Source organism: Solanum verrucosum, unplaced genomic scaffold (assembly GCF_900185275.1).
Source record: "Solanum verrucosum unplaced genomic scaffold, falcon-dt-bn FXZP01000088.1, whole genome shotgun sequence".
NCBI classification, from domain to species: Eukaryota; Viridiplantae; Streptophyta; class Magnoliopsida; order Solanales; family Solanaceae; genus Solanum; species Solanum verrucosum.
The window spans coordinates 1,591,121-1,614,288 of record NW_026020077.1 but is presented as its reverse complement, the minus strand read 5'-3'; the positions used below and the strand labels follow the sequence as shown (position 1 = coordinate 1,614,288).

The 23,168-nt window shown below is 34.6% G+C and overlaps 2 protein-coding genes across 2 annotated transcripts; both read left to right on the top strand.

Annotated features, from left to right (window-relative positions):
* Positions 1 to 2,183: 2,183 nt before the first annotated feature.
* LOC125823988 (DNA-(apurinic or apyrimidinic site) endonuclease) lies at positions 2,184 to 11,918 on the top strand. The gene is made up of 9 exons (XM_049503340.1): positions 2,184 to 2,485; positions 4,826 to 4,918; positions 5,178 to 5,322; positions 6,472 to 6,673; positions 7,045 to 7,123; positions 9,783 to 9,844; positions 11,099 to 11,185; positions 11,334 to 11,437; positions 11,770 to 11,918. Exons 1-9 carry the CDS (start codon positions 2,234 to 2,236, stop codon positions 11,844 to 11,846), a joined length of 1,101 nt encoding a protein of 366 aa, XP_049359297.1. The 5' UTR covers positions 2,184 to 2,233; the 3' UTR covers positions 11,847 to 11,918.
* Positions 11,919 to 14,983: 3,065 nt separating this feature from the next.
* Positions 14,984 to 23,168, top strand: LOC125823972 (lysine-specific demethylase REF6). The gene is made up of 7 exons (XM_049503320.1): positions 14,984 to 16,064; positions 16,543 to 16,621; positions 17,090 to 17,157; positions 17,269 to 17,419; positions 19,692 to 20,380; positions 20,511 to 21,131; positions 21,607 to 23,168. The coding sequence occupies exons 1-7, from the start codon at positions 15,233 to 15,235 to the stop codon at positions 22,920 to 22,922; spliced, it is 3,756 nt and encodes a 1,251-aa protein (XP_049359277.1). The 5' UTR covers positions 14,984 to 15,232; the 3' UTR covers positions 22,923 to 23,168.

Below are 23,168 nucleotides of genomic sequence, written 5' to 3'. Positions count from 1 at the left end.
ATTCTACAATTTAAGTTCATGGCCTCTCTATTTTTATCATTGCATCAAAACTTACCTTGCATTAAGGTTAGATAATAACAAATTTGGAGCAGTATATCGAGAAAATAAAAAAAAAATCAAAAATTATAGAAAATAAGTAAGAGGAGAAGTAAATCATTAGAGAGACAATTATAATTTGATGCAAAGGAACAGATGGATACACTAAATAGTTTGAAAATGAGATTGAAATTACATCGCAATTAAACAAGAAAAACTCTTCAAAGCAAGTGTTACATCGCAGTTAAATAAGACAAACTCTTCAAAATAAGTTTTTTTTTTCAAAGATAAGTCCTATTATTTTTTTTAAAAAAATGGCCAAATATGTTATATTATTTTTTCAATATATATAATATTGCCATCTCCTGATTTATGTGTCATATTTTTTATTTAATTTGTTCAAAAATCAATTTTTTATATTTAAAAATATTTTTAAAAATACTCATTTTAGTCTTAATGATATAGTAATTTATAATCACATCAATGTCTAAGAGTTATTTTGGATCAAAATCTCATTTTCTTTTTAAAATTGTATATCTAATCAAACATTGTCATATAAATTGAGACGAAGACAATAATATATTTGAAAAGTTAGGCTTCAATTTAAAGTAACTTGCACAATGCTTAATTAAATGTATAAAGTACGAAAAAAAAATTGAGAGATAATTACATCATATTTCGAAAGTTTTCCAAATTATAATAATTTCAAATTTTCCAAAACTCGCGGATACATTGCTCCTTCGCCTGATACATAAGTTATGTATCAGATATATGAGTTATATCTCAGATACATAACTAGGGATGTTCACAGATCGGTTTTGATCGGTTTAGTCAAAATCAAAACCAAACCAACTTAATCAGTTTTAAAATTATCAAAATCAAATCAAACCAAATATAATATATATTTATCGGTTTGGTTGTTATCAGTTTCAGTTTTGTCTAGTTCGGTTATTAATCATAGACAAAATAAAAGAAACAATTCATTCAAAACGTGAAAAAAGTGATAACAATCTATTCAAAACAAAAAAAATAGTTAGAATGGTCTAGTTCGGTTATTAATCATAGACAAAATAAAAGAAACAATTCATTCAAAACGTGAAAAAAGTGATAACAATCTATTCAAAACAAAAAAAATGGTTAGAATGACTGACATTACATAACTTACGATCATTTATGCCATCCGTTAAAATTTGGTTCATTTATGTCATTTCCGTTAAAAGTTTGGTTCAAATATGCCATCGAACTTTAAGAGGCCACGTGGAAAAATGGTATTGCAAAACCATTTGTATTTTCTGTTTAAAAATAATGGCATGAATGAATCTTTTCTCAAACGAAAATGACATAAATGACCCAAACTTTTAACGGATAACATAAATGAGTTTGTTCTTAAAGTTCGATGTCATATTTGAGCCTTTTCCCAATTTATCATGAATAAAGGTTCAAAATTCATTATTTTTCTTGAAAGAGATAGTGACATTTTCAATCCCACAAATAATTGTCATAGATACTCATATACATTAAACAAATAAGATAAATATTCTCACCTGACATTTTTGCTTTCATAAGTAAATTATAAATAAATTTTGATGAAAACATATATAAGATCTTTAAATTTGTTTATAAAAATAATATATATATATATATATTGTTGGTTCAATTCAGTTATTTCTTCGGGTTTTTGTGAACAAAATCATAACCAACTCAAATACTATCGGTTTTTAAAAATCTAAAATCAAACCCAAATAAAATCAGTTTGGTTCGGTTTTTCGGTCTAGATCGATTTTATCCAAACCGTGAACACACATATATAACTATAAACCAGATTCATATTGATTTAGGTTTGAAATAATTGAGATTATGTATCAATAATAATATTTATACCAGATATATTGTACAGAAACAAAGCTGTAATGTATCATGGAGTGGTGTATCCTAATGTTGAGAGAGAAGAAGAAAAAAGAGGAGATTTTTATAATTAATTCAAATAATAGAGATATTTAAAGATTATGTTATTTTAAGTCACGTAATTATTTAATTTTCTCTTAATTCATTCGTACCTAACGTTTTTAGCCCAAAGGGTAGTATTGTCATTTTCTAGTGCGAGCTCTCCTTTTATAAGCACTCGTTCCTCTTTACTGCACGGGACAGTGGACACCAAGAATCAGAGTTCACTGCTGAAGAAGAAGAACACAAAAAGATGAAAAGATTTTTCCAACCAATTGAAAAAGATGGATCTATTAAGAAACCCACTATTTCTTCTGTATCTTCATCGGAGAAAGATGGAGAACAAACAACAGAAACCATTTCTGAAAGTGCTGGTGACAACAAGAAAGAGCCAACAAAGTTCTTGACATGGAATGCTAATAGCTTTCTTCTTCGAATCAAGAACAACTGGACAGAGTTCACCAAGTTCATTGAGAATCTTGACCCTGATGTCATTGCCATACAGGTTGTTCAATTATGCCTTCTTTTTTCTAGTAGCTTTGCTATTGTCATTCTGAATGTTGCCCTTGTCGATGAATCTTGATTTTAGGAAAAAATGGGTGTTCTATTTTTGGAAACTTTGATTGTTGATACTTCAAGAAATTTAGGAGTTACGATTTTCAGGAAGAAGTTAAAGGGGTTTCAACATAAAAAAAAAAAAACTTTTAACAATGTTTAACCATTGTAATTTTCTGCGGAAGGGATTTGGCCCTACTTGGCTCCGCCCATGTTTAAAAGGGGTGCTAATTCTCTTATGATCATAGTCTATAGTCTCTAGGTTTTTTTTTTTTTGAAACTGAAATCTATAGTCTCTAGGCTTGCTGTGTCTAAAAAGTGACTTTTCATTGTCAGTTCCTTCTCAATCCTTATGTCACTCTTGCTAATTTCTGCAACGCAGTGAATGTTGAGGAGAGAGGTTGAACTTAAGTTGAAGTGTTTCTGATTTTGATCACATGAAATAAAAAAGCTTTGGAAGCAAAGTGATAACACCATGGGAAGGAGTAAGTATCACAGGTCACAGATTTTAACAAGTTGGTAAATGCCAATTGCTGAAGTTGCTTCCTCAAAAATTCTCTATCAATTGAAACCTTAGCCTCACTGACTTTATGAGGAGGGGGAAGGGGGCACGGAAGATTGGTCCGGTCCGAAAAGCTGAGCTTCTCTCACCTTCCCCCTCTTCCAGGGATATTTTATATAACAACAATGTAACATAGTAATAGGAAGTGGATAAGATCCATTATAGCTTAAAAAGTGTAAGATTGAGCATAAGATGAATGGAAGAATTTGTTTTATAATGAGTTTTTTCAATGCCAGAATGCTATTTTGTAATGAGTATTTTCAATTCCAAAATGATGTATTGTAATGAGTTTTTTCAATGCCTAATTTGCAATAAAATGGAGTAATCCCTTTATAAAAAAGCAGTCCAACAGTGAACAAAGGATAGGATGATCTCTGAGTAAGTGTTGCAAACTGGAAACAAGAGCTTGATGATACAAAGTTTGAAAACACAGAATACATAGAAGGACTATGCAAGAAGAAGCAAAAGCTAGAGTAAAGAAATTGAGCGTAGATATTTGAACAGAATAGAGATCAGTAAAAGATGGGCTGCAAATTCATCTCCCAAGAGTGTCAATTGCATATTATCTTTCTCACTCTACATAACATATAAGTGGCCAATTGTTTGCTCTTGTTCATATACAGTCGATTTCTTCATCTTCTCCATTGTCTTGTAAATAAGTAAACTATTTGCCACGGTATGGTGCTGATCTCTTCCAGTTGTTGTAACCGATGCAATCAGCTAGAGTTTTGATGCTTTACTTAGATGTATTCCTTTTTCCAGAAGAGCTTTGGTTCTCGACTTTTACTTTCATTTTCACTGATAAACCTTACGGTCTAGTTGATGCCTTTTCTTCTCAACCCTTGTTGAAAGGGGTAATGAAGAAAATAAATGAATCATTGAGGACTAGCCAACCTGACTATGGTTACACATTGATGAACATTCCTATTTTCTTATTCATATAGAGTAATGCTAGTATTTCAGTTTGATGTAAATTTTTGAAATCCATTCAGTTGAGGCAATCTACCAGTTGATATAGTTGACTTGTTTCTTGTACCTACTTTTTTTCATCTCCATTTTAGTACATCTCTCTTGTGCCCTGCCCAAGACACCTTTTCATCAACATTCATGCGACCTTCATACTAACTGCTGCTTGATTTTGCTTTAGCAAGAGGAAATATGACTGCTATAATTTCTGGATTAGTCCTTTATTTTCTAACTAATTTGTGATTGAATTGTAGTTTTTATAGATGTTCTTATAATCGTTTATATCTGAATCCGAGGAAACGTCATGCTGGTCCTAGTCTTTTGGGGATGATCTTGTAACTTGTGTTTTCATGATTGTACCCTATATTATTGTTTAGTGGTGATATGGCTAGAAGAATAACTTATATGATCTCAAACTGTGGGTATCTTTTTACAGATTAAATAAAGTGGAATGAGTAGATTATGTTACACTGGAAATTGATTGTACACACTACACACTATTAAATAAATTTGTGAAGTTTCTAGTTGTCCTCTTATTTTGATTATATTACATCCTTATTTCATGTTATAATACATATTTGTGGTTTAAGTTAGCTGGTGACTTCTTCTTTTTTTCACTCACTTCGTTTATTTTTTCCATCTTTTATTTTTTGAGATATACTTTTGAACCGTTGTTCTGAAATTCATTTGATTCTTGGAGGAAGTTATTTTGTATCATTTATAATTGGTATGAATTCCAATCTAACTGTACGTTGGTGGTAGGAAGTAAGAATGCCAGCTGCTGGTTCCAAAGGCGCACCTAAGAACCCAAGAGAGTTAAAAGATGATACCAGCGCTTCACGTGAAGAAAAACTGGTAATACATTGCTGGTCATGTTACTAAAGTAATTTGGATGCAGCATCATATATATTTTGCACTATTGCTTATAATCCTAAAATCAATGCTTAATTGTTGGTTTCCTTAGAATATTTCCTTTCAACTTGTTTGCAGCAACTTTATGTGCCAGACAGGATTCCATTACATTAGTTGATATTGAGAAAAATATTTCTCCACTTGTTGTGTAATAACGAGGTAGTGATACTTCTTAATTGGGTTTACTTTTCCCATTATGCAGGTGGTGACACGAGCCTTATCAAGTCCACCATTCAAAAATTATAATGTTTGGTGGTCTCTTTCCGACTCAAAATATGCTGGAACTGCATTATTCATCAAAAAGTGTTTTCAACCAAAGAAGGTCTCCTTTTCACTTGATGCAACAGGTGGCCCATAAGTAGATAATTATTTTTTTTAAGTGATTTCATTTCCAAAGGGAAAATCATGATGAAGATGAGCAGCATTTATGTTTAGTACATTAAATACAAATATACAATAAAACCAGCTCTTGGTGCCCTAGGAGATTCACACAATGATGAAGCTTTTTTCCTTTAGGAGAAGCAATCTTTGTACTCTCCTGCCCGACTGACACCGGTGGAGGAGAAAAACAATTTATATCAATCAATTGCTACTTCAATTTGATCGGTGAATTTTTGGTTAATGGGATATTCTATCATTTTCTGTGGATGGCTAATCGTGATGTTAGGTCTGGTTTAGAGGAAGAAGCAAAAGAAACTTGGAAGCAGTTGCTGTTTGTTTCTCTAGTTGCAGAGGAATTTCAACTAGGCAATTTTCAAGTTCACCCTTTTTCCTTGCTAAAATTTATCAGCCCAATGAGGATTACCTTCTACTCTTGTTAGTTTTTTTTTTTAAAAAAACAAACTGAAAATTATAGAGATTGACAGGTCTTTGGTCGTCTTCTGCTAAAGTTTGACACCGTATTATGCAGCTGCTTGATAAGAATTTTTCCATTTAGCTAATAAAAAGATGTATACTCATTCTGTTTAGGTCGCATTGGAATTTGCTTTAGAAGTATGTTCCTAGTCGCCATACACATTGTGAATTTGGCATCTTAAATAGACTTTCAAAGAAATGAAAGGCATTAATATTATGTACTTCAAGGACGTAATGTTCAACTTGATGTAATACTCTATTTGTGATGATAACTTTCCTTCTCCTTACCCTTATCAGAAAAGAAAAAAAAACACTCTTTCACCTTATCAATATAAGTTTTTTTTTCCAATATAGGATCTTTATCATGTTTATGTTTGGAACTACTTGAAGGCAAAGTAGATATATATTGGTGTTTGTGTTAACTTCTAACAAGCTCCAGTCTTGAAAATGTGTCACCAATAGGAGTCATGCAGCTATATGCTAAATATTTCAGTTATTTTCAAAACAGACACTGACACTGACAACAATCTGACTTGTAGTTTGTCTCTCTCTGTCTCTCTTTCCTCTATTTGTCTTAATAAAAATGCTTGATTCAACTGGCTAAAGTCGATAATAAACTTGAGAAGTGTTTGTATTCTTAGGTTCTAAGCATGAACCAGATGGTCGAGTTATTTTGGCTGAATTTGAGACATTCCGAATATTAAACACATACGTGCCAAACAATGGGTGGAAAGAAGAGGAATCTTCATTTCTGAGGAGAAGAAAATGGGATAAAAGAATGCTAGAGTTTGTTCTCGCAACTTCAGATAAACCCCTTATTTGGTGCGGTGATCTTAATGTAAGGTACAGCTCTGTTTGATTTTTATATTTCACTTTAGTTTGAGTTTTTAAGTACTGGACTACATAATTATTTTTCTTTTACTTTTTTTCCTTTTCTCGTTCTTTTTTGTCTCCCTTTATGTTATCTTTGAAAAAGTGAGGATTGTTGCATTGCTAACAAATTATCATGAATACTTTTTGAATCTTGTTCAAAGGATGAGTTGTTTCTTGATGTTATAAAACTACACAGCTGTAAAGTCATAATGTTTCTGATCTCTTGCAGTTTCATTACTTCTGAATTTTGACAGTAAAAAATGACTGCACATCATACATTTGAAACTTGTTCAGGAAATTTCTATGATACTCATCCTTTTTCTTAAATGTCTTCCCTGCAGTCATGAGGATATTGATGTAAGTCATCCAGAATTTTTCAGTGCAGCGAAGCTCAATGGTTACACTCCACCGAACAAAGAGGTAATATGCTATCATGACAACAATATTTCTCTATTGTCAATCAACAGGCATATACTAAATACTACAAAGACTTCATCATTGTGGTGCGTCTATATCCCCTTTCCTCCTGAAGACTGTCCGGTGTCTTCAACCATGTGACTGGGATTCTTTTTCTTTTCCCCCATTGGGCTTGTAAATCCTTGCTCTGAATTGCTAAGCTATTTTCTTAACCTAGTGTTATTGGTGGGGACCCATGTCTGTTTGCATGGTTGAAGGAATTGAAGTGAATATCGTTAAGCTGATGATATTCACTTCAATTCCTTCAATCATGCCACACAGATATGGTTTTCTTTATAAAAAAGTGAGTATCGTTAAAGCTCAATTGTGATTATGCCCACTACCTTTGCAGTATATATGTGTTTGCTAATGTTTATGGAGGCAGAATAAAAGTGTTTTTGGGGATTGGAGGGCCACAGTTATTTGATTGGAAGTGAGAGAGCAGAGTGTACAGCCCTAACATGTCAAGAGTTTGTTTATAGTTGTGTCTCTTGTCACAGTCAACAAGGTTGAGACTTCCAGCAAAGGCAATGCTCCAGGTGAACTGACCCCTGGCAAACAAGTTTAATATACTAAGGCACTTTAGAGAACCACATCGAAGGAACTTGGAAAAATGACCCTATAACCTGGAGAGAGGGGATTTTCTCACTAATAACCCGATAACTCCAATAATCACAATTGAATCAAAAAGGGCCTGTAGTATCTCTGGAAGAAAAAAAAAGGTTCTTGTAAAACATTTTATTTTTTTTAATTCTCAAAAAAAAAACATTTTTACTCAAGAAAAATGCTCGTGAAGAACCATTGCTCTTATAAAAAAAAGCTTTCTGTTTCTTTTCTGAAAATATAATCACCAGAAATACCACTAAAAGATAATCTCTTGTGTGTCTAATATTTGTTACTTTTCAGTTGCTTGTATAAACAATATTACCACGAGGTGGTCGTGAAAAAAGCAATACAACCACTACTCCACTAGTAATTTCAGCTGTGACCTTCGGTATGAGTATCCCATGATTATTATTTTTTTGATTGTTAAACAATATCATATATAAACAAGATGACTACACAAGTTGTATTATAACTGATAGGAAGACCTAAAAAGCGTTCTCAATTTAATTTAAAACATCAAAGATAACTCTTCTTCTTCTATATATTCTTGTTCACACCAAAAATAATAAAGGACTAAGCATGTCATCTTTAACTTCTGTATAGAGTTCCCTTTTTCTTCAAAGCATCTCTGATTCCTTCTATGAAGTCCACCAAATACATGCTGGGGCAATCCTCCATCTCGCTTTCTGACTGGATAGTCCTCCTTTTCTGTTCCAACTTATAAGAACAATTATGCTCTACTTGATGCCTCTCAGATTATTGAAAATTCTCCATAGATGGTCTGCGCATTTACAGTGTAAAAAGAGATGGTTGATTGTCTCTGTTTGCTCTCCACGTAAATACATCTGGAGCATAGTTGAGATCCTCTCCTTACTAGGTTATCCTGTGTTAGGACAGTCCCGTTTGCCATTAACCATACAAAGAAGTTTACTTTGTAGGGCATCTTTACATTCCATATCAACTCCATGGCCAGCAGTCCACCTGGTTGTTTGATCTGTTAAAATCTCTATAAGCTGATTTTACTGAGAATCTTCCTTGGCTGTCCCCTTTCCACACCATGTAGTCTTCACTATCAATCAATCCCTCTAAGGTATTTAGGAACTCTGTCGTTCTACCGATCTCCGAATCATTTAGGAGCCTTCTAAAGCTGAAATTCCACCCATTGTGTGACCACATTTCTTCCACAGTAGCTTCTTGATTCTGGCATAGATTGTAATTATCAGGATAACTTAGCTTCATTGGACATTGACCTATCCAACTATTTTCCCAGGAGGATTCTTTTCTTCCAATTCCTACCTTTAAACTGGATCTGTTGAGAATAATTGGCCATAATTTCCTGATGGTTCTCCATGCACAAAACCCATATGGATTATTCACTGGTTTCGTAGTCCGTTTGTTTTCCTCCCATATTTGTCTTTGATTACATCCACCCATAGAGAGATCTCTTCTGTGGCAAGTCTCCAATTCCACTTGCTTAGTAGGCTCTGATTTTGGGCTTTGAGGTTGGATATACCCAGCGTCCTTCCTTCTTACTGTCAATTAAAATTCCTATTTCACCAGGTGTATCTTCTTCTTCTCTGAGTTTCCCTCCCAGAGGAAATTTCCTCTCATGGCATTGATCCTCTTGGCTACACTTACAGGCATAGGAAATAAGGAAATCATGTATGTGGAAATTGCCCATGATTTTAGATGGATAGAATGTTTGCGAGACAGAAGTCTTACTGAAAAATCAGCATACCTGCCAGTCTGAAAGGGTTTTACTCCTATTGTTCTTTCGTGGTGCTGTGCTAATATTCTGTATTATGGAAAATTGGAAGTTTTCAACTTTTCATGCAACATCTGCTTATGTTTCCTGAATTTGCTTTCGTACTTGGCTGTTCCTCCTGCTATGTTGGATAAAAGTTTATAGGGTATGTTCCAATAGTCCTGGGTGAGATCGAAGCAGGACCTAGAATAATTTAAATTGCAATCATCTTGTGGTTATGTCTTAACATCCTGACTTTAAGTTATCATGCAGGATTGTGGTCAACCTGGATTTACCCTGGCTGAAAGGAGGAGGTTTGGTGCCATATTAAAAGAGTATGTAATTCTATTCATACTACTGAATTGCTTAAATATGTCATATATGATTGTGCAACATGAAGATAATGATTTATTGTTACACTGTGAAATGACTAATAGCTTCTACCAATCCACTTTTTCGTTTATGGAAAGTGGTTATCACTTCTTAGGGATTGTATATTCACTTTCTGTTGGAATATTTGTAACATTGTGACAATAAATCTGCAATTCTTTTTCTCCTTTCGTTCTTTGCTGATGCTCTAGACATAACTAGTGTTTCTTTTAGTACTACCAGTTTATCAAATGTAACAAATCTTTCAAGAAATGTTTTAAAAATTTCATCTCAACTGAAACTAGGGCATTAGAGAAGACCCAAGAAAACTGAGTACTTTTTCTTTGGCAGGGAACTAGATCTGGCTGTCTGATCTGTGTTCTGTGTTCAGCTTTCATTTTAGAAGCAAGTCAATTGAGTACCCTGTTTTGATAAGGGAGTTTGCTCTACCTCTCTGATCACCCTTTTATTTCCCCTTTTTTCTTTAAAAAAAATTGTTTTTTTCTTTGGGGCTCACTAGCATCTATCACCTCCTTCTGTCTATTGCAGATGTTGAACTATTAGCGTTTATGAATTTATAATCTAACCACCGATCTAAATTAAATGTAAATGATGGATTGATGGTTAGTGTTAGAAGCTAAGTTGCTCCGACTTTCGGTGTTGCACCCGTTTCGACACGACGTGGTGTGGATGTGGGATCCATACCGGATTTGGTCAACCAAATTTGGGTACTTTGAGCAAAATAGAGAAGATAAAAACAAAATCTAGGGTGAAACTGATGAAAACGGAATCGCTTGTATGTAGAAATTTCTATGTCAGTCCTTTTCTTTTTATCTCATTTTGGAATTCTCCTCTTGATTAACATTTTCTCTTCGGAATACCTTATAAATTTTCCACATAACGTCTCATAATTTAGACATATAACTCTATTTCTATACGAATCTCTTCACCCGTATCCGTACCCCCAAATCTTAAAATTTAGATCATGAAGGATCCGGCCTCCAGATCCACAACCTTATCGGACACCCAGTTGAGAAGCATGTATGAAGCTCACATGATTGCATAATATTGTTCAAAATCTTGTGTGGTTATGTGGTGTAAGGCTGTAAGCTGATGGAAGATTAATTTGAGAAGAAATGAAATTTTCCATTGGATAAAACCTGTGTAATCTCATTCCATTGTCTGGTTAAGTACTGTTATGTGATATTCCTATTTCTCAGAGGAAAGCTAGTGGATGCATATAGATTTCTTCACAAGGACACGGACATGGAATGTGGCTTCTCGTGGTCAGGAAATCCTGTTGGGAAGTAAGTGATTTACTGTACTGTATTCGTAAGTGCTTCCATGGGAACATGTTCTAGTTAAAGTAGTACTTTGTTTTACCACCATGTTATTCGTTCTTATTCTTTGGTCCTCTATAGGAACTGATGGTTCCGATGATAACATTACTTGCAGGTATCGCGGGAAAAGGATGAGAATAGATTACTTTATTGTATCTGAGAAAATGAAAGACAGGATTATTTCATGCGAGATGCATGGACGAGGGATTGAATTGGATGGTAAGTTAATCTCAAAATGAAACAATACATGAACCTAACAGCTGCCAAGAAATTGTCAAAAAGAAGTAAATTTGTGACCTCAAAACGTTTACTAATATTCTATGATCGTCATAATTGTTACACTAGCTGATTTCACTTCATTTTTCATTTTTAGGATCTCATCCTTCCTACTATAAACCAGTAGCATTTGTTTGTGTGTGATATGAAGTCTCACTAACGTTAGCATCTTTCACGTATGCAGCTGGTGTTATTGTCGTTAACTGTGTGTTTTTCTTCTTCATGCCTGTTATTTTGCCGCATATCTAAAGCTTAATATGTTGTATGAATGGTAGGTTTCTATGGGAGTGACCATTGTCCAGTATCCCTTGAACTCTCTGTGAAGGATGATGCAGATACCAAACAAGGTTGAAATGATTATGTTTAGACCCTAGTGCTTAGTACTATATATTTCATGCTAAAACACTACTTGCCGATCTTCCTTTTTTTTTTGAACCCCAGCATAGCATAACCTGCATTCACTATAACCTTTGCCCTTCGGGTGAGCACTTTGTGGCAAGGTTTGGAACACTGATCTTATTAGGGGTAAACCCCCAATGTGTAACGTGCTGATCTTATTAGGGGTAATTTTCTAGTCCCAACTCCTAATCCCCTAGTTTAAGCCTAATTATTTCAGTTCTTGGTTTCTTGTCAATATGGACATATTTTCCTATTAATTTAATGACAAGATTTGGAACACTGATAATGATGGTTTTGTCTTTTTTAGTGTGAAAATTTCTTGTTTTTCTTCCTTCCAAATTTACAGACTAGAAGCGTTACAAAAAATACTCAAAGTTACAATTTTTATAATTAAAAAAACATTTTTTTATAGGGAAAAGCCAAAGCCAAAGAAAGTTTTGTCACTGTATGTTAGCTTAGAACCTTTCCTATTCTTAGTTTTGTTTTTTTTTTGTTAATTTGTTCATTTTGTTTTTATTTTTATTCTAAGTGGAGGTCCAGGTTATCATTAAGTAATCAAGGTTAGGACATCATTGATGATTAGAAACAATATATTAAACCTAATATTGATGACTAGATAAACCACAATATTGTCATTTTAAAACCCAATACAATAAACTCTTGTCGTCTGACTCTCTCATGCAGAGGGTACTTAGTTTACCTAAGGCAACTTTTTTTTTAAGGATAACGTTATATCAAGTTTATAATGTTTTTAGTCACAAAGAAGAAAAAAAAAACTTTTTAGATTGCATGGCAAGTCCAACTTGAATATCCAAAAAAAAAAATCAAAGAATTAAAAACAGAAGTGGAAACTTCATAGATTTTTGCCACAATTTCAGGTGATTTACTGTTTTTGACATTCATGATTAGTATTTTTGTCATTAATTTCGACTTCAAATCTCATTTTATATAATTAATTAGAGAAACCTAAACGTATTTGGTTATAATTTCCTCTGAGGGGGAATATATTCATTGATTTAAAGAACCAATTACTTTGCTCTTTTGGCCACCAAAATAAGCATATTGGCTTGATACCCACTTCCCCAATTAATTGATTAATACCAAATCAATGAATTATAAGATATATGTCATTTATGTACATATTTACCGCTTAATTATGAGTAAGTAATATGTATTCTCATTATTAAAGTTAAATTTTTTAATTGGATATAAACACTAAAGATGAATATTTACGACAATAAACAAATGGTTTTTAATGTATACGTAATACAAATTTTATGTTATTGTGCAATTTGCACGCACTATTCATTAGCTACGTCACCATTTTTGTTTTTTTGGTTAAATAGATGCTTATATATATAAAAATAAATTAAGGTTAAAAACAATATTTATTCCTCGAGGTTAAAAATTTAAAGGTCGTTAATTTCTATAGTTGCGTGTTTGACCTTTCTTAAGTTCCATAAAAGAAAATTTATTTATGCCGTTTGCCAACCAAAAAACAAAAATCTCTTTTTTTTAATAATGATGTCATTTGCTTCAATATTCTTTTAATTACTATAGTTACATATTTTGTTTTAAAAAAAATAAAATATTACATAACAATAAAAGATCGATTCCGTGTTAATGAAATATTATTATAAATAATAATTGTTATAAAAAAAGGTTTCATTATATAGCAATATTATCTACTTTTATTATTATAGAGATAACTCAACTAAATATCATGTTCTTAAATAATATTTTCAATTTTTTTTAATTCAGTGAAAAATATCCTATTAAACCAGTTGTCTTTTTCCTCAAAAAGTATGTATAGTAAACAAGCGGCCAGTAAAACGCAGTATGCCAGTATTGCCACACTTAGAGTGATGATTTATGATATAAAATATACTAATTATTTTATAATTACTAGAATATCTTCAAACTCAATGAGCCAACAAGCCAGTAATTATTGGTCTCCTTAAATCGTGAAGATGGTCAAATTTATTTATTTATTTTTAGTTAGGGGTAGAGGAAAAGAAAAATGAAGATTTGCAAGGTGAAGAATCGAACGAGGTGAAAATTCAGATATTTTATTAATTAAATTATTAAGATTTTTGAAGATGGTTAATTTTTGTTCCTAAAAGTTAAGCGTTTATGTTGTTTTGTTATATATTAGGTCTAATTTTAACTCACAATTAAAAAAAAAATTTCATTTTTCCTTTTTAACTTCTAAAGAAGCTCCAATTTAAAGTATCATAGAAAGTAATTTTTAATAAAGGTATATTATGACACGTGGAATTTATTTATTTTACGTGAGAGCTCAATTTATTAAAAGGACAAATAAATCGGTCAACTAGTCTCGAAAGTGAAGTCTTTTTATGATTATGAAATCCCTTTGATTAAATAGCAAGTCGATAGTTTCATAAGTCAAATAGGTGCGTGAGGCAAGAGTGGATGTGAACCCAATGAAAAGTCTAACAATTTTAATGAAAAATATTTTTTAACGGTAACTAAATATTTTGAAACGTAGGAACTTATTCATTTTACTCGAGAGCTCAATTAATAAAAAAAGGTAAATAAATTTGCTAATCAGTCCCAAAAGATATGTCTTTCTTTATGATTCTGAAATTTCTTTGATTAAAAAACAAGTCTATCATCTATCACAAGTCAAACAGGCGCGTGAGCCAAGAGTAGATGTGAACTCAGTGGAAAGTCTAATGATTTTAATGAAAAGTGATTTCCAACGGTAACTAAATATTTTGACATGTGGAAACTTATTCATTTTACGTTGAAGCTCAGATAATGAAAAGGATAAACCGACAAGTCTAGAAGTGAACCTAAACTAAAAATAAAATAAAATAAAACAATTTCGAATAGTAAAGCTATAATTTTAGGCAAGTTATATATTTAGTTGATCGATCTAAAATTATATTTGCTGACTATTATTTTTTTGATAGAAGTCGGATAGTTATAGGAGTGTTGTTAGATTGGCAAAAGAGTGAATATAGTGAAACCACAGTGTCATTTTCAAGAGTTAGCTGTAGAAACACAAATAAAAAACCCACTCACAATTTATTTGTTTTACTTCTCTCCCCTGCTCTGCCCCTATCCTCTGTTTTTTTCTTTTTTGGCACAAAGAACAGAGGAGAAATAGCTCTAACTGCTAGTATAAAAATTACTTCTCTCTGCTATAAATACCAAAGAGAAAAATGGGAGAATAGAGAATCTCAACACCTATTTCTCTCTCTTCTTTCTCTCTCTGTGTCTTTATCCTCCTTCCACAATGTTTTTTCTCTTGTAGATCTTACTGATATATGTGCTTTGGGTATACCAAAAAATAAATTACTAATTATTTGATTAATGGCAGAGGCAAGTGGTAACATTGAGGTATTTTCATGGTTGAAAACCCTACCAGTGGCACCAGAGTATCATCCAACCCTAGAAGAATTCCAAGATCCCATTGCTTACATTTTCAAGATCGAAAAGGAAGCTTCTAAGTATGGAATTTGCAAAATTGTACCTCCAGTACCTGAACCACCGAAGAAGACTGCTCTTGCTAACCTAAACCGGTCACTGTCAGCTCGGGCCGGTTCTAATGGCCCAACATTTACTACTAGGCAGCAGCAGATCGGGTTTTGCCCAAGGAAGCACCGACCCGTTAAGAAACCCGTTTGGCAAAGCGGAGAAACCTATACGGTTCAGCAATTTCAGGCTAAAGCTAAAGCCTTTGAGAAGAATTACTTGAGAAAGAATTCCAAGAGAGCATTGACACCTCTTGAAGTTGAAACCCTTTATTGGAAAGCCACTGTGGATAAACCCTTTTCGGTGGAGTATGCAAATGACATGCCAGGTTCTGCATTTGCGCCAAAGAAGACTTCTTTGGCAGCAGGGGGTATTGGGGAAGTGAGTACTCTGGCGGATACAGAGTGGAATATGAGAGGAGTGTCAAGGTCAAAAGGGTCTTTACTGAAGTTCATGAAAGAGGAGATCCCAGGGGTAACTTCCCCTATGGTGTATCTTGCCATGATGTTTAGTTGGTTTGCTTGGCATGTTGAGGATCATGACTTGCATAGCTTGAATTACCTGCATATGGGTTCTGGGAAGACTTGGTATGGTGTGCCCAGGGATGCAGCTGTGGCATTTGAAGAGGTGATCAGGGTCCAAGGTTATGCAGGAGAAACTAATCCTCTTGGTGAGTCTAATTGGCACTCTTAGTATGCGAAAGTATTGATATTTGCTCAAGTGTTGGTCCTGTTTTCTGTCATCTGTACCTTTAATTATGAGAAGCAATATAAGTCATTACCCTTCTTCTGTTTAGTTGTTTGCCAGCAGTGGATTATGCAAAATTGAACTAAATATGGGGGGCTTCTTCTACTCTTGGCCAGTCTATGAACCAACAAATTTCCCCAACTCTGTCTCTTTTTGCAGTTCACTGCAAAAGAATACAATGCTCTGTTTACCAATGTCCAGGGATATAATTCTCTGTTAAGTTGTACATGGTTATTCTTAAACAAGTACTTTGTTCTGCAACAAGTTTGATCACTTTGTTGCTTTTTGATGATTGACCTCAGTTAATGTTTAGATTAATTCTAGTTATATATTCGTCACATTACATCTTTAACTAGTATACACAGTGAGCTTGAACTATATAGTTTTGTATTTTCTTTCAGTTACCTTTGCTACACTTGGGGAGAAGACCACAGTCATGTCACCTGAAGTACTGCTTAGTGCTGGTATTCCTTGCTGCAGGTGAAATACTGGTGTTTCAATTTCCGTTTTTGTGTTATTGGTGATCTACAAATTAATATTGTTGGAATTGTGATGGCCTCTGGGTTTTAATTGCTTCTTGTTTTGTGTACATAGAGGATATTTTTTGTAAGCTTTTAAGCTGAATGGGTATAGGTTTCATGACAGAGAACTAAAGTGGAATAAGAGCGAGCCAGATAATGTATTTTCTGCTGGAGAAGACACTTATATGGGAACCATTAGTTGCTGGTTTTGGGGGAAAACTGTCAATAGCATTTCAACTATAGAGTGGCTAATAGCTTTGTCATATCTGACATATTAAGGATTGCGTTTCAAGCCTTCTAATTGTTTTCCCAATAAACACTATTAGATGAATGTAGATACATCATCTTTGTGGATGCATGATATATTATTATATTTCTCTGGTGACAAGACACCATTTCAAGTCCTGACTGTCCTATTTGAATTCAGGCTGGTGCAAAATGCTGGAGAGTTTGTTGTTACCTTTCCACGAGCCTATCACTCAGGGTTTAGTCATGGTAAGACAGTTTTGTTAAATGTAATTATATATTGGATCTATTTGTTCCTCTGTAGTTGTTGTGAAGGAAGATGATGACAATTTTTGGGCTTTGTACAATTTTAAAATTTAGGATTTAATTGCGGGGAGGCTTCTAATATTGCTACTCCTGAGTGGTTGAGAGTCGCAAAAGATGCTGCAATCCGTAGAGCATCAACTAATTGTCCTCCAATGGTGTCACATTTCCAGTTGCTTTATGATCTAGCACTTTCACTGTGTTCAAGGTTTGTTTTCTTGCCATAGGTAAATTTGATTATGCTATTGTTCCCGAATTATTGGAACCTTAAGGTAAATTATAATAGACTTCCTATAGACCTTTCGCAGGCTTCGCTTCGTAACACTAATTCTCTTGTGGTTTTTGATATTATGCTTACCTTCTTTATTTTGCTATATTGCTTTGTTTGTGACAATTCTTTAACCCATTTATTATTGATGTAAAAGATTAACAATTTGACTAATTAATATATTCCTTTGTTTAATGAATTCGATTAACATCTTTTTATAAAGAAATCATTTAAAAAAAATTGGTGGTTTGAATTGCTGGAATTATTATAATAAACAGGTTATAACAACTTCTGAATTACACAAAAAAGGAGGTAAACAAGGAATGAAAGAAATAATAGAATATACCTGAAATGAAGAAGGCTTCCTATGGAATAAGAAAGGAAACACACTACAGAATACCCCAATTTCCATTACCTAAAATGAAGAAGGCTTCCTATGGAATAAGAAAGGAAACACACTACAGAATACCCCAATTTCATTTCAAACATAAAGTAATGGGTTTTGGAAAGAGGCTTGATGAGGAAGGAAGAAGAATGAAGAATTAGCGTTCGAACTTCCGAATTCCTATGACCAGAACTTGTGTTTTAGTAAATGAAATATATGAAAATAATAGATGTTGGAAATTGAAGAAGAGAATAGTGCATAGCGAAAAGTACAACAACGGCCTTGCTCTTGAGTCTAATAAGGGTTTGGTTAAATCCTCATGGGACAATACACTTTTCCTCTCCTACGTTTCCAAGAGAGAGACATAGAGAGCAAAAGGATGGGTGATTATGACAGTCATTTTCCCTGTTCTTTTTTTTTACAGCAAAAGCAACTTACTTTTCTCGGGTTCAGTTGCCTTGGTTCGACTAAAATAACGATGGTGGTTTGGATTTGCCAAATTTTAAAAAGATGTTTATAAAATTAATTAAACAAAGAGTATATTAGTAAGGGCAAATTAGGCAAACAATAGAATTTTCACATTAATGCTAAATGAATTAAAACAAAAACTGCTACGCCTCAGTCCCAAAAAAGTGTTACAAAGAAATACAAACAAGGAAGGTACATGTAGTATTGTAAACCACAAGAAAAGTTAGTGTTACGAAGTGAAACCCGAGGGGAGGTCTCTGAACTTTTCTCAAAGAAAAAATAGATTACTAGTATAAATACATTCTATTTGTCAAGCCTTTTGGAAGGAGATATAAGGAAGATGACTGACATAGAAATTTGTCTATACACGCTATTCCATTTTCTTCAATTTCACCTTGGTTTTTTTTTTTTTTTTAATTACATAAATTATAGGTATCTGTTTTGAATTTCTCTGTTGATTTTGGTCAAAATACCCAAAATTAATTGACCAAATCAGGTACAAATCCCACACCCACGTTGTGGTGACACAGGTGCGGCACCGAAATTGAAGAGTCCGAGCAACTTAGATATTTTGAAGTAATGGATCTCCCATTCTTTTGAAGTAATTACCCTATGCCCATATCCGACAATATTTTTAAAAATGTTTGACCTAATGCTTATTAGATCACCTTAGTCCTTAAAAGATTAGGAATTTATTGCAGTAATTTTACTTTTTTGACCTTTTATTTATTTAGTTTTTTAACAGTGACATTGTATTGTGATGGTTATTTTATGAGACCACATGTTTAATGTTCCTACCAATCTATGCAAGGAAATTAGACCCTTTTAAGGAAGCTGATCAATGCAGTTCTGTCATATGCCGATCCTTCTTTTCTGCTTTAGTGTAGTATAAAGAGGTTTGGGAGTGTGGATGGACAATGATTAATGATAGTTTCGGGTATTGTGCGGAGTGACTGTGTCTTACTCTCAGTTTTTTTCTGAGGTTACCGGATTTAAGGGTGTTCTCCCACTCCTACTGCATTACATTTCTTCTTGCCATTGCTGCTGTTTCTTTCTGTAGCATAATCTCCTATAGTATAAGGAAACCATCAAAAGACTGGATCCTTCCAGATAATTTTATCTTTGTACATACAGTTGCAAAGAATGTTAAATTGAACTTGATAAATAGTAAGTTTTGCATTCCTGCATCTAGAGGGTCACACGGACTGATTATATATCTTTTTGATTAAATCGCTGCTTCACTTGATTTATGGTGGTTTAAACCTATTGAATATGTTTGACAATCTCTTTAGAACATCATGTATGTTAGGTAAGGGTCTCTGTGTTGGTTTCTTTAGCATCTTTAATCTTCTACTGCAGAGTACCAAAGAACATTAGAATAGAACCAAGGAGTTCTCGCCTGAAGGACAAGAAAAAGAGTGAAGGAGATATGTTGGTCAAAGAACTATTTGTTGAGGATTTGAACTCTAACAATTATCTTCTTCACATTCTTGGAGAAGGATCACCTGTTGTACTTCTCCCTCAAAACTCTACTGGGATTTCTATTTGCTCTAATTTAGTAGCTGGATCCCAGTCAAAGGTAAATTCCAGGTTGTTCCCCAGTTCATCCAGTTCAGATCATGAGGTGAAGAGTAAAAAAGGTTCCGCATATGATGATCTCAAACTAGGCAGGAAACAGGGGATGGAACAATTTGCAGGCATCTCTTTAGAGAAGGGAAAGTACTCTTCTTGGCACACTGGTAACAGACTGCCAGACTCTGGCAGAAAGGATGATGCCCAATCTTCTCCAGACACCGAAAGGGTGAACCTGGACACTGCAAGAGGAATGACTTACAAATGCGATACACTGTCGGAGCAAGGACTTTTTTCTTGTGCAACTTGTGGGATCCTATGTTATACGTGTGTGGCCATAATTCGACCAACAGAAGTAGCTGCTCATCATTTGATGTCATCTGATTATAGTAATTTCCATGACTGGACAGGAAGTGTAAGTGGCGTAACTGCTACTGGTAGGGACCCAAATGCTGCAGAATCGGATTCCAGTTCTGGTATTTTCTTTATGAAATGATCTGTCGCAAATTATGCAATTCCTAATGTTTTAAATCCTGTCTTTTTTTTTTTACTCACATATCTGGTTGGCAGGACAAGTTATGGTTATGCTTTATGTGTTGATTGCAGGACGGTTTGTTAAAAGGGCTCCTGCCTTGATTGATGTCCCAGTAGAGTCATCTGATCGAATTCAGAAATTGAATAATGGAAGTGTAGAAGGGTTTTCAAGGACCAAAGCACACAAAGAAACTTCTTCCCTCGGCCTGTTGGCTTTAGCTTATGCCAATTCGTCAGATTCTGATGAAGACGAGGTTGAAGCAGATATTCCTGTTGAAGCTTGTGAAAGCAGACATACAGATTCTGAGGATGAGGTTTTTCTCCGAGTTATTGATCCTTACGGAAACCACAGACAAAAAAGAGCTGTATCTCAAGGTAGAAACTGTCAAAAAATTGACAATTCCGTTCAGTTGGAGAATGAAAGTTACCCATCAGGGGAATCAAATACTTTGTTAGGTAGGTCAAGCCATCAACCAAGATCCCATCAAGTCGCTGCAAAGTGTATTTCCAATATAGGAGAAATAGCACAAAACAATGCTGTTGCTCCATTTGATCATGCACGTATGCAATTTACTTCAACATCTGATGAAGACTCTTTCAGAATACATGTATTCTGTCTCCAGCATGCTGTACAAGTAGAAGAACAGCTCCGTCGAATTGGTGGAGCACGTATTTCTCTTCTTTGTCATCCAGGTGAGCTCTAATTTGGTTTCTGACTAAACAGCTTACTCTTGCTGCAACAAGCTTTTCGTAAGGCAAGGCTATCCAATGTTCGTCTAGGGAGAAAAACAGAGTTTTGGTCCCAGTTGCACCTGAGTATTTATTAATAATTATCTGTTAAATGAGATAACTGATTTGTTTTCATATTTTTCAATCATGATTTTAATGATGATGTGTAACTGCTACTATTCTCTAGGAAAGAAAAGGTTACTGATAGACTTCATTAGGTAGTTTTGAGAAATATACAAGACTGTGTGACTGAAAACATCCAAGTGATTTATAATTGTACTCTGGCACCATGAAAGGTAAGATTGGGAGAAAAACTGCTTCTTATTTTATGTATTCATGTAGCGATAGTATTGGTATCACCCAATTATTCTGATCTTGTGGTTCAATCACTTGGTATGATTCTTTTGCATATCCTTGACACATCTTGAGATATTGGCAGACTATCCCAAGCTAGAAGCTCAAGCTAAACAAGTGGCTGAAGAGTTGGGGAGTGATCATTTCTGGAGAGAGATTTCATTCCGCGAGGCCACTAAAGATGATGAGGAAATGATACAATCAGCTTTGGAAATTGAAGAAGCTATACATGGCAATGGGGATTGGACTGTGAAATTAGACATCAACCTCTTCTACAGTGCCAATCTAAGCCGTTCTCCTCTCTATAGTAAGCAGATGCCTTATAACTTCATTATATACAATGCATTTGGTCGTAATTCTCCAGATAATACCCCAGAAAAATCAGAGTATACTGGGAGAGGGTCAGGGAAGCAGAAGAGAGCAATTGTTGCTGGGAAATGGTGTGGTAAAGTCTGGATGTCTAGTCAGGTTCATCCTCTGCTTGCTGAGAGGACTATTGATGAAGGACAAGAACAGAACAAAAGCATCTCAGCCCAGATTAAGATTGAGGTGAAGTCTGAGAGACCACGTGAAAGGACTCCGACTGGTAAAACTGTCGCTACAGCTTGCAAGACTGGAAAAAAGAGGAGTAGTACAGCAGTAAGTAGGAATGCTTCGAATGCTCAATTAATAATAGCAGATGATCATGATGATTCTTTACTTAGTAGTATTCTTCAGCAGCACCGGAAAACTAATCTTAGGAGTAAGAGGATTAAATATGAGACTCCTGAACCTCAAAAGGATGTTGATAAGAAGAAGATATTTGGCTCATTCATTGATGATGATCCAGATGGTGGGCCTAGCACCCGTCTGAGGAAAAGGATTCCAAAACCGAGCAACGAGTCGCCCGCCAAGTTGGTGAAGGCCAAACCAGCTCCAACTAAGCAGCACGAAAGCAAGAAAGGTCCCAAGGTCAAACTTCCTTCTGCAAATAGCAATGCAAAGAAAGAACCAGTAACGAAGGGTCCTAGAAGTAATATAGGTAAAAGGATGAGGGAGGAAGGAGAGTATCATTGTGACTTGGAAGGGTGCAGTATGAGTTTTAGCTCAAAGCAGGAGCTTACATTGCATAAAAAGAATGTCTGTCCTGTGGAAGGGTGCAAGAAGAAGTTCTTCTCACACAAGTATTTGGTACAGCATCGACGGGTTCATATGGACGACCGTCCTCTGAAATGCCCTTGGAAGGGCTGCAAGATGACTTTTAAGTGGGCATGGGCTCGAACTGAACACATAAGAGTTCATACAGGTGCACGTCCTTATGCTTGCACTGAGACTGGCTGTGGCCAGACATTTCGTTTTGTGTCAGATTTCAGTCGTCACAAGAGGAAGACAGGTCACGTTTCGAAGAAGGGAAGAAGTTGACTACGGAAGCAAATTGTAATTTGACATGACTGATGGAACTGTCCAGTTAACAGACATAGGGGTAGGTGTAGGTTCAAGTTTCGTTTTGTAAGTCTTTCTTGGTACCAGATAACTCTCCTCAGTCAAGGTACCTCATTGGCCCCATTCATTGATTTGAAGTAGTTCAATTGCTTCAATCCTGTAAGAATTATTTCCAAAATCAAGGAATTTAACATTTGAAATTGAAATGTGGAAGTGGATTCTTCT

What these genes read in the sequence shown, in the direction of transcription:
- LOC125823988 (XM_049503340.1), top strand. Translation starts at nt 2,234, where the DNA reads ATGAAAAGATTTTTCCAACCAATTGAAAAAGATGGATCTATTAAGAAA. An exon ending in CTTTTCACTTGATGCAACAG is followed by an intron (nt 5,323 to 6,471) that starts GTGGCCCATAAG and finishes TTGTATTCTTAG; the next exon opens with GTTCTAAGCATGAACCAGAT. An exon ending in TCAGGAAATCCTGTTGGGAA is followed by an intron (nt 11,186 to 11,333) that starts GTAAGTGATTTA and finishes CATTACTTGCAG; the next exon opens with GTATCGCGGGAAAAGGATGA.
- LOC125823972 (XM_049503320.1), top strand. Translation starts at nt 15,233, where the DNA reads ATGGCAGAGGCAAGTGGTAACATTGAGGTATTTTCATGGTTGAAAACC. An exon ending in AGAATCGGATTCCAGTTCTG is followed by an intron (nt 20,381 to 20,510) that starts GTATTTTCTTTA and finishes TGTTGATTGCAG; the next exon opens with GACGGTTTGTTAAAAGGGCT. An exon ending in TTCTCTTCTTTGTCATCCAG is followed by an intron (nt 21,132 to 21,606) that starts GTGAGCTCTAAT and finishes AGATATTGGCAG; the next exon opens with ACTATCCCAAGCTAGAAGCT.